Source organism: Ursus maritimus, unplaced genomic scaffold (genome assembly GCF_017311325.1).
Source record: "Ursus maritimus isolate PB19 unplaced genomic scaffold, ASM1731132v1 scaffold_3, whole genome shotgun sequence".
NCBI lineage: Eukaryota > Metazoa > Chordata > Mammalia > Carnivora > Ursidae > Ursus > Ursus maritimus.
In genome coordinates, this window is record NW_024425563.1 from 58,519,308 (window position 1) to 58,534,102 (window position 14,795).

At 35.3% G+C, this 14,795-nt stretch overlaps 1 protein-coding gene across 6 annotated transcripts in view; it reads left to right on the forward strand.

Moving 5' to 3' along the window:
- The first annotated feature begins 368 nt into the window (after positions 1-368).
- DGKB (diacylglycerol kinase beta) overlaps positions 369-14,795 on the forward strand; it is a 604,621-nt gene continuing 590,194 nt past the window's right edge. For all 6 annotated transcript variants that reach the window (XM_040644224.1, XM_040644226.1, XM_040644228.1 and 3 more), the window contains exon 1: positions 369-438. In XM_040644224.1, coding sequence (XP_040500158.1) covers positions 369-438 — 70 coding nt within the window. The remainder of the gene's footprint in view (positions 439-14,795) is intronic.

The window sequence follows — 14,795 nt, forward strand, 5'->3', positions numbered from 1 at the left end:
CACTCATGAAAGAAATTGAGGAAGACACAAAGAAATGGAAAAAAAAAATGTTCCATTCTTATGGTTTGGAAGAACAAATGCTGTTAAAAATTAAAAATTCTTAACATTGTATGACTTGTCAATTTTTTCTTTGTGCAATAATGGTGATCTTTTTATTTTTTTGTTTCTTTTTCTGCAGGTCTTTAATATATTATTGAAACTAAAAACTCACATCCACAGTGGTTTCATGTTGACAGATTGCATATTTTGAAAGCTTGAGATATTTTATAATGAAACATGCCATGTGGAAACTTTGAAGCATAGAATTCTGCCAAACACCTGAATAAAGAATTCCTCACCTGGTATGTAAGAGACTTCTCACTACCACCATGACAAACCAGGAGAAGTGGGCCCACCTTAGCCCCTCAGAATTTTCCCAACTTCAGAAATATGCTGAATGTAAGTATTCATATTGATAATATGACTTGATTTGGCATTTGTGTGAAACAAGATACTAATTATTTATAAGAACAGATTACAGATCCTGTTCAGCATCGGGATAGATATAGCTGTGTCTTTTGTGTTTGCAAGTAGGTCTACTTGAGACCTTTTGGCATGAGAAAGAGAAAAGGTAAACTTTTTTTTTTTTTGAAAAAGGTAAACTTAAATATAAAATCTAGGAAAAAGAAACTAGGATGTTCTCCAGGTGTAACAGAAGTAAAGCAAAATATAAGACAATTTGGGTGAAAGGAAATTGGTGATATCCAACTGAGAAGAAGGACAAACTATGAAATAAGGGGGGAAAGTGAGGGTTTGTTATTGTTGTTGTTATTGTTGTTTCTTATGTTTTCTGTTTGTTAGTGTAACATAGAAAAAGGACTGGCAGTTGGGAGTCATGGATACCTTTTGGAGTTGGAATTAGAGGTTGTTAGAAGGTATCAGGACCTTAAGCCAACTTTTTCAAATGTGTGTATTTATACAAAGGATAGTCCATGGCAATTCAATTTATGGTAGGCTATTTTTAAATTTGTTTACACATAAACAGTAAGATTTTATCTATAAAGAATTTTGTTTTTAACATGGATTTTCAGGAAAATATCTGTTTCATGAAATGGGTTTCAACTATAAATATGAACAACACCTGGGTCAAGGTGTTAACGAGAGAAAAGGAAGTAACTAAAAAATCAGAGGCACCAAAAAGTTGGGAAGATGATGAGTAGAGAAAAAATAACACATAGAGAATAATAAGATTGGTGAGAGTGGGGGAATAACATGGTGCCTGAAAGAAGAGAATGCAAGAAGCTTTAGAAAGAGAAGAAAGACTGATAGCACGCAAGAATGGAAGAGGAAAAATTGAAGCAGCTGGGATGCTTATGCAAAGAGGAGGTGTGGCATACAGGAGGGAAGGTATGGATGGAGTAAGACTATGAAGGAGAGGCAGAGAGAAGAAGAATTTGAAATAATCAGTAATATGATAATAGTGAATAATAACACATTTATGGGGTACAGATAAGTCAGGAACATTAATAAATACTTAATGCATATTATTTGAAAAGGCCAACTTCACAGGTTTTCTAGAGTCTTCCTCATTTGAGGGCTGAAGTGTTCTAGGTGAGGCTGTGAGGCTGTTGCTGGGTATTCGCAATAAAGATATGAAGCCATAAGAACATGTGCATGTCCTTAGTCAATAATACAAATTACAACAGCGATCACTGGTGGGGGGCAGAAATTTCTGCCATGAAAATATGCTCCTCATATTCAAAAACTGTTTGAACAGCTGAGAGCACAATTCATCCTCTTGTCCCATTTAGTCCAAAATGACTGACTTCTTATCTACATTTTTATACTCGATAATTTTGAACTAAAAAAATGATTTACCTATGTTTTCCAACTTCTATATGCTCTCTGGTGTTGTGTTATATCCAATACTGAAGTAAATATTTCTGAGCATTTTCTTTAGGGAGAATATTCTGCTTAGCACTGAAGGAACCACAGATATAAACAGATATGTTCAAGGATGTTTAACGAAGGCTAGAAACTAATGCATAAATGACTCTGTATCTAGGCAGAATATTTTAAGTGCCACATAATTTGGGGTTCTGCAGGGCATTAGTATGCAGTCGGAGATGGGGAAAAGGAAATCTTCATGGAAGAAGTAGTATTTGAAATGAATCTTAAAAAGTAGGTTTAAGGTAAGTGGAGAAGAAAATAATATAGATAAAAAGGAAAATTCAGCATATATTTGAGGGAGAGGAGTCATATTTAGCTATACCACAAATTTAGGGTGTAAGTACAGTTAAGGATGTAAAAATGAGATGAGTTAAAATATAAACGCTAAACTTGAGTAAAGCAGTGAGGCGTAATTGTAGGGTTTTAAGGGCAGAACAACATGAGCACGGAGTTTAACTTGGCAAATACAAGGATGGTATAAGGTAATGGAAAGAGACTAGCATCATGCCAGTGGGCTATTGGAATAGACTAAGTAATGTGGATGATGAAAGATGACCAGGAAAGTGTAGATTCAGATATTATAACATTAAAATTAACAGAGAGCTTGGGAAATAATAAAATAGAGAAAGAGAGAAATCGAAAATTTAGTTCCAAAGATTTGACTTGAAGAATGGGAGAATTTGGTGACATAATCCTCCCCTAAGTAAACAAAACAAAACAAAAAAACGGAGTTTGGTTTAGCTTATGTTGAATTTAGCTGAATAATTAAAATATATGTTACTGTTTATGGAAGCATAAAAACAAAGTAGGTAAGTTATTGCCATAATAGCTAAATTATCATTTATGATGACTTTGCTCAGATATTAAGATTCCATTTGAATTGATAAACAGAATTTAATACTGAACTATTAAATATGTTATATATTGCTACTTTCATTTTATTGCCTAAGGAATATGGTGTTCATTTAATTATATCATAAAATGCTTGATTTAGTAATTAATTTGTGGAAATACCTAAAACAAGTGGTAATAAAAATTGTCATAAATGTAAAAGTTATAACATATTGAGACAAAGATTAATGAACATTCAATAAATTGGTAGTAAGAAGTGACACACTGAGTATAAGAACATTTTTAAATTGATTTTATGGGGACACAAATTAACTGATTAACTGAGAATTTTAAAAAATAGTGCAGATTGCATTAGACTTGCTACTCTTTTTTAAATAAGTGAGACAATATGAAAAATGCTAGACTTAATCCTCCAAGTAGTTTCCTGTGTAATTAGGAAGCAAAGAATATCATGATTAGAATGTATCCTTGTGTAATAAATTGCCGTTGTCAAAATATAGCTGGAATCAAACATTATGCTGAAGATTATAAAAGTAGTATATTTTCCATTCAATTTAGTGCATGCGATCAGTTTGTCATGAATATTTAAGGATCAGATTTTTCATGTTGCAGTGCAATATTGACAAAGTGACATTCCTCCATTGTCTATTAAAAATGGTATATTGGATCCACTTTCTTGACTTTGCGTTGTAGCTTTTAGTAAGAAGCTGTTTATATGCATTGAATTAAATTAAAAAAACAAGTTGCTTTTAAAATTAAATTTGCAGCACACTGAGATTATATGTGCCAAATTACACCTAAGTGTTCCATATGCTTTTGGGGGATGGAGTGGGGCTGTAGAACTCTTGGTCAAGATGAAAGTATTCATGGAACCCCTACCCCAGCAAAACCAAATCACTCAATGTGAGACTTAGATAACACCATAAAGATCATTTCCTTGAATTATCTGATTTTGGGTTCTCTCCACTCCTGCCACAATACACCCTATGTCTTACTTGGGCTGCTATAACAAGTACCACAGAGTGGATGCCTTCCAAATAACTGATATTTATTTATTTCTCACAGTTCTGTAGGCTGGAAGTCCAAGATCAGGGTTTCAGCATGGTCAGGTTCTATAAGGGCCCTTTTCTGTGTTGCAAACTGCCACTTCTCCTTGTATCCTCACAGGGTGGAAAGAGTAAGAGGAGCAGTAACTTTCCCAGGGACTCTTATAAGGACACTAATCCAGTTGGGGCCCCACTCTCATGACTTCAGCTCATTATAATTACCTACCAAAGACCTTCTATTGGAGGCTAGTATATCAACGTATGCATTTGGTGGGGTCACATTTTAGTCCATTACACCCTCAACTAGAAATGTTCTCTCAACTTGGAGTTTTTGTGGGTTTTCTTTGTTTTGTTTTGTTTTGTGATCATTTGGGGAAGAACAGAGTGATATTGGCACAAATTCCTAGTTAGGCAGCTAGCACATCAGACAGCTTGAAATCCTGAGCCTCCATATTTTAGATTTCTCATTTGGGGAAAGTTACTTAACATCTCTGTGTCCCATTTTTCACACTTGCAAAATGCAGAAAACAATAAATATGTCAAGTGTTGTGAGTATTAAATCAAACAAGTTAATACTATATGTCAAAGAATGATAGCAGTGCCTGGCAAGTTGTAAGTGATAGAACTGTTTACAATTATTGTTTTAATAGGAAGGGAGTGAGTGTGTTCTGTTGGCTGTTTGAATGTATTGTTGATGGTCAATAGATAAGTGCCACATTTTGGAGCATAGTCGGTGTCTTTCCCCCTCCCCCTCTGCTGTAAGATTAGATTCTTCCCACGAGGTAGGAACTTCTGGTGCTATTGGCAGCCTCAGTTCTGTGTTGTCCCCACAAATGCTGAAGGCAACTAATGTGAAGCCTGCTGTGGCTGCCTACAGCATGCTGAGACCATGCTCCTGTTTAGGGTTTTAGGCTGAGTCACTCCATGGGAAACATTTCCATTGATACGTGGGAGAGGAGTATAATTTTCTTTCCCACTCTTTATATAAAGTCATCCAAACTGTTGTTACAAGATAGAGAGCTCTCACTCCTGCCGTGTAGAGAATTGAGCTTATCACATTATTAGTTTGTCAGAGCTTCCTGCTGTGGTTTCATGGCATAGCAAAGGGTTAAGATACTCCAAGTCTTTTCATGGATGACAATATTTTCTATATAAAATCTACACAATATTTCCAAGTGATTCATTATCTGCCCACATATTGTCACTTAGGATTAGCTTTTTATTTGCTATATATAAAGTGTGTTATATAGCATGCAAATTATTTTTGAAAAATACTGTGTTATTATGGTGGGAACACTTCCAAATATTCATAAATTTTATACTGTTTATAGCAGCTGGCGTTGTGGAGAGTTACAAAATTATGATGAACTTGTTCTTTTCAATAAGGACCAATTATGTCTAACGTTTGTACAATTTCTTCCATGGAGAGAGGCATGCGGCATGGCTTAGTGGAAAGAGCACAGGCTTTGCAGGCAGACTAATGTTTGATAGTGTTGAGCCCCAGCCCCATTTTGTGCTTTTAGTAGTGTGACCTTTAGAATGTTACATAAACTACTTGTGCCTCAGCTTTGTCACCTGGAAAAGTAGAATCCGCCTCAAAATATTGTTGTAGGATTTAATGAGTAAATGTCATCATAATAAATATTAGATTTTTAGTGCCCTAATCTAAACAATGTACAAGAATTAACTCATTTAATACAGTACACTTCAGAGGGAGGCAAATGTTCTCTTTCAGGCAGATTACACAGCGCACAGCAATGGCTCAATAAATGATGGAAGATCAAAACAGTAATAATTCATTATGTTTCTTATGAAGATCAATGTTAATAAATGGGTTATTAACCGTGTTTCCAAAAATAGGGAAAGCTGGAATCTGGGATTTAGGTCCTCATATCTCTACCAGCCACAATCCTCTCTCAAAGGTTTTTATATATAGGACAAAGCATAGAGGCAAAGCTGCTAACTTAAGGCTTTGGCCTCAAAATCTCTTTCTGGTCTCTTATCATGGTAGATTGGACTGGATCATGTGTGAACCTCATTGAAGCTCTACCTAAAATAGAGGCAGATTTCAGCATTCTTCCTGCATTCATTTTGCGGGTACCTGGAACCTCCCTACTCTTCCTTAATGAAAAGCATGGGAGGAGAAAGAGATAAGAAGAGAATCATGAAGCAATTGTAATAGGAATCTTGTAGAGCCCTTTTCCATTTTAAGTAGCCTTACTCTCTTGAGAAACTCTACTCTCTAGCATGATGATCTAATGTGTCTTTGAGATGTGTTTTGTACTTGTCCATACAAGATGGGACAAAGAGAATGAAGGGAAAGAGACTTGACCTTTTCCCCTGTGGGTATTTAATTTATTGTTAAGCAAATGTAGATCACATATTTAGCCCTCTTTCTAATTTGTCATGATGCAATTTGCTTTTGATTGTGGCCTATGCCCTGTGTTAGACAGGCTCTATTTTCGGAGGCCAAACCACTTAATGATAATTACTTTCTTTGCTTAAGAAAAAATAATAAATGGCACAGGGTCATTTACCAGAGTGACTGAGAGCACGTAATTTGATGTCTTATAAAATGAGGCGAATTCTAGTGCTGTGATATACTCCCCAATTTCCTCACCCATATCCTAGGATTGTGATGATGGTTAAATGTGAAAATGCAGGTAAATGCTCAGGACTCAATATGTTATTGTTATGATGAGGATCATGATGGTGATAAATGAGGTAGTTTAATATCAGAAGAGAGCTTTTTTTTAATAAAAAATTTTTATTCCTATTCACTTAATACTACTTATATGAAATGTCTTGACTTTGCCCTGATACTTGGTCTGAAATTGGAATCTGCAACTCTATTTTAGATAATACATGTCTCTCATTTCCGACCCTGTTTCTTCTGATTCACATTGATTAACTCAGCAGTTCCTGGCTTTGACCCAGATTTTATTTCTGGAATGTATGTTGGCTGCATAATCTCTTTTGCCTCATTTCTGGCTCTGTTTCCTATTTGTTGTACTGTTTCAGACTGAATTTCTCCTTGGTAGCTTCTCTGGGTACATATATGTTTTAAATCCTTTAATACATGAAATTTGCAATGGTGAAAGAAAGTAGTACCTATGAACGTCTAAATTCCATTATTTTAGTGTCCTAAAGACAACAAATTTCCAGTGATTTTTTAAACATCCGTTTTTTCAACTTTTCAAACTTGACAAAAAACTCCCAATAACCCTAAAACAGTTTTATTAAGGCTTACATTCAAACAAACTTTAATATTGAAGTTAGGACTTCTATGAAGTATTGGTCAAGGTGGGACAAATTATGTTATGACTGAAAAATGCACAAAATCTCAGTGGCTTAATGAAATAGGAGCTGATTTCTTGCTCATATTTTTATTTCCAAACCTGAGTTAGCAAATGGTTAATTTCACTTTGTCCTCGATCAGATCCCAGTTAGATGGAACAGTCATCAACTCAAAAATTGGCAGATGCTATGGCAGAGACAAACAGAGAGCTTGAGAATTGAGTGTTGGCTCTTAAGACTTCTCCCTGGCAATGATACGCTTAGATTTATTTTGCCTAAGCAATCCATGAATGCATCTAATTCCAAGTGAGTAGAGAAATGCCTTATTTCTGTCTGCCCAGTGTCAGGGGAACACTAAAATATTTGGTGAAAACTACTAGTGTGGCCAGTATCACACAAATAAAATATAACCTACCGTTGACTTTGGAACCTTAATCATCATAATCTCTTTAAGCTTCTGTTTCTTTTCCTATAAAATGAGGATGATAATCCCCATCAAAAAGAAACAACTATTATTTTATCACTAACATTAATATAAAAAATTAAAACAGAAGTTATCACTAAGAATCATGTGTATTGATTTATGTACTTCATCCTTAACTCAGTTATAAATGTTATTATTTGCCAAGGGTTTCCTTCATTGTCACCTTCCCCATTATAGCAGAAGTGTTATACACACACAGATGTGAGTACACAGACTAGAGGGACTCAATTTTACTCAGTGGTCATCCAACAGTACTGTTGGTCAACCAACAGTACTTAGAAACTTTTATTCTTTATTATGTTTGACTTTGGTTAATACAGAAATGAATATTTTGGTGCTTTCAGTCAAAGAGCCTAGTACTTTCAGAGAGATAAATAATGTGGCAGATGATGATAAAGCAGTTCAATAACTTTCTCTGAATATTATATATCCAAGACATTTTATTGAGATATAGTTAACTATAAGATTGCTTTAATTTTAGGTGTACAACATAATGATTTAAGATGTATTGCAAAATGATCACCATGATAAGCTAAGTTAGCATCTATCACCACACATAGTTACAATTTTTTTTTTATGGTGAGAAACTTTAAGATCTACTCTCTTAGCAACTTTCAAATAACGCAATATGGTATTATTAACTGTAGTCACCATGCTGTACATTATTCCCAGGACTTACATATAACTGGAAGTTTGCACCTTTTGACCTTCTTCACTCATTTCACCAAACCCACGTACCCTACCCTCAACCTCGGTCAACCACCAGTCTGTTTTCTATATCTACAAGTTCAGCTTTTTAAAATTCCACATATAAGTGATCATACTGTATTTGTCTTTCATGTCTGACATATTTCACTTAGCATAATGCCTCAAAGTCCACACATGTTGTCACAAACGGCAGGATATCCTTTCTCATGGCTGAATAATATTCCTCTGTGTGTGTGTGTGTGTGTGTGTGTGTGTGTGTGTATTGCATTTTCTTCATCTATTCATTTGTCTGTGGTTACTTAGGTTGTTTCCATGTCTTGGCTATTGTAAATAATACTGCAACAAACATGGGGGTACAAATATCTTTTTGAGTTAGGGTTTTCATTTCTTTTAGATAGTCCCAAAAATGAGATTGCTAGATCATATGGTGGTTTTATGTTTAATTTTTTGAGGAACCTCCATGCTCTTTTTCATAGTAGTTTTACCAATTTACATTTCTACCAATAGAGTACAAAGTTTCCCTTTTTTTCACATCTTCTCCAGCACTTACGTTTTGTCTTTTTGATAATAGCCATATTAACAGGTGTGAGGTGATAGCTCGTTGTGTTTTGATTTGCATTTCTCTGATGTTTAATGATATTGAACACCTTCTTATGTACTTATTGGCATATGATCTGCAAATATGCCTCTTTCTCACACAGCCTGGGAATTTTAATCTGCCATCTCTGCTTTGTGCCCTGGGTGGGGGTAGATAGTTAAGAATGAATTCTACCTGCTATGGACCGGTGGGACCTGCAAATATACGCCCTGCTGGCCACCAGAGCCAGATCATCAAGGGATGCATCCCTTTGTCAGCAGCTGCAAAAGCTCGGTACCCGCTATGTGTACCAGTTCCTTTCCAGTCAATACAGACAACTTGGAATGAGGCAGAGGGGGAGCTCTAGCTTCCCTATATCTGGGGAATATTGCATTAGGCCCTTTAGATATGTATTAAATTAGAAGATTGCCCCTCAGGCCACAGCCTTTTATTTTTTTTTTCTTCTAGTTTTATTGAGAAGTAATTGAAATATATCACTGTATAAGTTAGAGGCATACAGTGTGATGGTTTGACTCATATATATTGTGAAATGATTACCACAATAGGTTCAGCTAACATCCATCTTCTCTTATAGATAAAATAAGATAAAATAAAACTAAAGAAAGGAAAGAAGAGAAAAAAAAATGGTCTTCTTGTGATAAGAACACTTAGGATTTACTCTTTTAACAACATTCTTATGTATCATACAGCAATGTTAGCTATAATCATCATGTTATACATACATCCCTAGCATTTATTTATCTTAAAAGGGGAAGTTTGTACCTTTTAATCACCTTCCTCCAACAACACCCCCCCCCACCCCCGTCCCAGGAGCCTCCACCTTTGGTAACCACAAGCCACAAGCTTATCTCTTTCTCTGTGAGGTTTGGTTTTTTTGCTTCTTTTAAAAAGATTCTACATGTAAGTGAGATCATATGGTGTTTGTCTTTATCTGACTTATTTCACTTAGCATAATGCCTTCAAATTCCATCCATGTTGTTGCAAATAGGTTTATTCGTTTTTTATTGGTTGAATAGTATCACTATACACACACAAACACGCATATACACACCATCTTATTTATCTATGCATCTATTAAAGGATGCTTAGGTTATTTCCATGTCTTGGCTATTGTAAATAATGCTCCTGTAAACATGGGGGTGCAGATGTTTTTGAGTTAGGGTTTTCATTTCCTTTGGATATTTTCCCAGAAGTGAAATTGCTGGATTATATAGTAGTTCTATTTTTCGTTTTTTGAGGATCCTCCATACTGTTTTCCATAGTGGCTGCACCAATTTACATTCCCACCAACAGTGCATGAGGGTTCTTTTTTTATTTGCATCCACACCAGCACTTGTCATCTCTCATCTTTTTGTTTTTTTGTGTGTGTTTTTTTTTAAAGATTTTATTTATTTATTCGACAGAGATAGAGACAGCCAGCGAGAGAGGGAACACAAGCAGGGGGAGTGGGAGAGGAAGAAGCAGGCTCATAGCGGAAGAGCCTGATGTGGGGCTCGATCCCATAACGCCGGGATCACGCCCTGAGCCGAAGGCAGACGCTTAACCGCTGTGCCACCCAGGCGCCCCTTCTCTCATCTTTTTGATGATGGCTATTCTAACAGAGGCATGAGGTAATATCTCATTTTGATTTTAATTTCCATTTTCTCAGTGACTAGTGATGTTCTCATGTACCTGTTGGCCATTGATACATCTTTGGAGAAGTGCCAATCCATGTCCTTTGCCCATTTTTAAATTGGGTTATTTGTGGTTTTGCTATTGAGTTTTATGAGTTCTTTATATATTTTGGGTATTAACACCTTATCAGATATATGGTTTGCAAATATTTTTTTCCCATTCCATGGATTGTTTTTTTTCACATTATTGGTGGTTTTTCTTTTTCTTTTTTTTTTTTTTTTCTTTTTCAAATTATTTAATTAAATTGTAGTTAGTTAACATACAGTGCAATATTTGTTTCAGGAGTAGAATTCAGTGATTCATCACTGACAAAAAAACACCCAGTGTTCATCACAACAAGTACCCTCCTAAAACCCATCACCAATCTAGCCCATCCCTCACCCACCTCCCTCCATTAACCCTCACTTTGTTCTCTAAGTTTAAGAGTCTCTTATGGTTTGTTTCCCTCTCTTTTTTTTCTTTTTTCTTTTTTCTTTTTTTATGGTTTATTTTTCTATGTAGAGCTTTCTTAGTTTGATGTAGTCCCGCTCAGTTTTTTTTATTTTTTTTATTTTATTGCTTGTGCTTTAGGAATCATATCTAAAAAATTATTACAAGACCCATGTCAAAGAGCTTTATTTTCTGCTCTTTTCTTCTAGGAGTTTCATGCCTTTAGATGTTACATTTAAGCCCTTAATCCATTTTGTATTAATTTTTGTGAGTGGTGTTGTTATGGGTCCAGTTTCATTTTTTTCACATGTGAATATCCAATTATCCCAGCATTATTTATTTAAAAAAATTGTCTTTTCTCCACCGAGTGGTCTTGCCTTCCTTGTCAAATATTAGTTGACTATATACACTGGGTTTATTTTTGGACTCTTGATACTGTTCCATTGGTCTGTTTGCCTGTTTTTATGTCATTACCATACTGTTTTGGTGACTATAACTTTATAGTATAGCTTAAAATCAGGAAGTGTGATAACCTCCCGTTTTGTCTCAGGATCTCTTTAGCTATTCAGGTCTTTGTGGTTCCTTATAAATTTTAGGAGTGTTTTTCTACTTCTATAAAAAATGCCATTGAAATCTTGGTAGGCATTGCACTGGATCTATGAATAGCTTTTAGTAGTATTGACATTTTGACAATAATCTTCCCATCCATGAACACTGGATACCTTTTCACTTATGTGTGTCTCCTTTGTTTTCGGGTTGTTTGTTTGTTTGTTTTTATCAGTGTCGTACAGTTTTCAGAGTAGAGATTGTTTACCTCTTTAGTTAGATTTAAACCTAAGTATTTTATTGTTTCAATGGTATTGTAAATGGGTTCGATTTCTTTATTTCTTTTTCAGAAAATGTATTGTTAATAGGCCACAGCTTTTAAGATTAACAAATAGGACTTTCTCATGGAAAGACTGAACACTTTAGTCTGCTATCTCTGTGCTGGACCTGGAGCTTAGTTCCAGTGAGTCCGGATGAGTAATTAAGAACTGTTTCTTAGTTCACAATAGTCTGTCTCCTGTACACTAGCACTGTTGGTTTTCAAAGCTAGATGTTTTGGGGGTTCATTTCTCAGATGGGGGTAATAAGATTTGGGAAACCAGATGTGGGGTTCAACCTCTCAGATTCAACCTCCTTCAGCTCCTCAGGGTTAAGCTGGCAGTTTTGTTTCCTTCTGATTCTGTGTCACCATGATGGGGGTGGGGTTTATGGTGAGTTTGTGTCTCAGTCCCTTCTACCTGTTTCAGTGTGGGTTTTCTCATTTGCCTGATGTGTCAAAGTCATTCTGGTTTATGGAATTCTTTCATATGGAATTGTTCTATATGTAACTATAGATTTGGTGTGTCCATTGGTGGAGGTTAGTTCAAGAGACTCTTACATTGCCATCTTGAATTGAAATCTGTGCAAGACACTTGGAGAGCTTTTAATTCTGACTCCTGTGGATAGGAGTTGATAGGGGAATGGGATTTTAATTCTAATTGAAAGTATTGTGTAGGGATAAGAAAAGTAGGGAAAGTCGAAGCAGTTATCAGAGCATGTGTTGAGGCATGATATACTGTGACACATTAGGGAACAGTTGAGAGTGTGTGTTGGTGTATGTACATATCTGTGTAGGAGCATTTATGATGTATGTACATCTATGTGCATAAAAGTGCTTAAGACAAGGCTGATCAGCAATAGTCATAAAAGATGGGTCTGTGAATGCCATAATAAAAGATTGTCTATTAGCATATACTTATTGGGAGACATTGAAGATAGTAGTAGAAGGGATAGTGAAATTATAAGATTTTAATTTCAGAAAGAAGTATGTATAGAATAACTGATTAAAGGGAGACTAAAAAAATTAGGAGAATATTTTTTCTAGTACGAGTTGTTGAATATTCACGGTTAAATGAAGTTTAAGGCATTGCTAACAGAGAGGATTACATATTAAAGAGAGTATCTAGCGGTAGAATAATCAGGTACAATCACCATTGGGATATGAGGACTAGGAAGGAGGATGGGGTACTCTAGCTTGGGAACTGTGTGGTTTTCTTAATCCAGGAAAGGAATACAAACAAACAAAACAACAACAACAACAACAAAAAAAAACAAGCTAATTAATTAATTAGTAACAGCTTGAGAGAGAAATGGCTTGATTTTGGACGTTTTGAACTATACTTTTCTATCCATCTAATGATTGAAGATACAAATTAGATTCTTTGGCACATAGATGTGGAGCTTGAGGAAGAAATCAGAACTGGAATTATAGAATGGGCGTACTTTTGCATCATGGGTGGTAATCATATGATGAGAATAGATTAGCTGACCCAGTGGAATAAAATTGAGCAAGGAGAGAAGGATGGAGAAGTGCTAGAGATCATTGTGTTTATAAGACAGTTAGAATATGAGCTGTCCATGAAAACAATTGGAATATAGTACCTAGGAAGGAAGGAGGAAATAAGTGAATGACTAGTATTCTACAATCTAAAGAAAAGTGTTTTCAGAAGGTGAAATGTAACTTAATAACCAAAATGTGTCCAGAGTTTTCATCATTCACAGTGTTACTGGTGATTTTAACAAAGATTTTTTCTTAGAATAGTAGATGCAGTGGGATGAGTGGAAAAGAAGAGAGGCAGAGAGAATACATATACACTATTTTTTAAAATAGAATCTTAGCCATGAAAAGAAAGAGAAAAAATTATGGCTAAAATGAATACAGTAAAAAGACAGATTTTTGTTTGTTTGTTTCACACAGGAGAGAAGACATGTTCATGGGGCAGATGGGGCATCATATAAGCGGAGTAACTTGTGGTGAAAAATGCAGAGCCTATGTCCAAATCTTAATTTTTATTTTGGTTTTATTCAATTTTCTTAAGTTCATCTCTATTGTTTACTTTTAACATATTAGTTTTAGCCTTTAGCAAGTTACATAATCTTTCTAAACTTTAATTTTCTCAACTGTGTAATTAAGAAAATAATAAAGCCTATCTCACAAAATCACTGTAAGACTCAAATAAAATAGTATGTGTGGAAATGCTTTGTAAACTGCAAACCACCATATGTAAGTTAATTACTGCTTTCATTGTAGTTACCGTTAGAATGTTCTGAGTTATCTTTATACTATTTCTTTTCTTCTTCTGCAGTATAATATCTCTGCTTATCCTAAATACACATTTAAATTTCACTATTTATTGAATTTTACAATTTGCTTCAATGGATTATGTGAGAAATACCCACCTGCTCATTGTGCCCCAATTTTTTCACTTTCACCTATTGTGGGGGAGAATATTGCCAAGATTTTACCCCATTCACAATGTAGCAATTTAGTGTGCCACAGATTTATGATGCTAGAAGACATGCTACTCCTGGATCATAGGAAAAAGACATCATTAACCATGTCACAACAGACAGCATTCACTTAATGTTTTCATTGTCATCTCCACTTTAGTTCTCATGGGGAAGCATGAAAAGGCCAGATGACCTCTACACAAGCAGTAAGCTGAGTTATAGGAAAGGAATCCAAGTTTAGGGAACCTGAATCTTTTATAATGTATGGGAAACAAAGTTGCCTTTTGCTCAAGAGAAGGTCACAATCTATGTCTCCTAAAGGTTTTCACTACAAAAATATCTGTGAAATGATGGTCTGGAATAAAAGTCATCTGTGCCTCTGTTTGTTAAGACCCGCAGAAATATGAAAGAAACATTGAGAATTATTCCCCAGTAAACATAAGCTTATGATAGTCACTAGCAC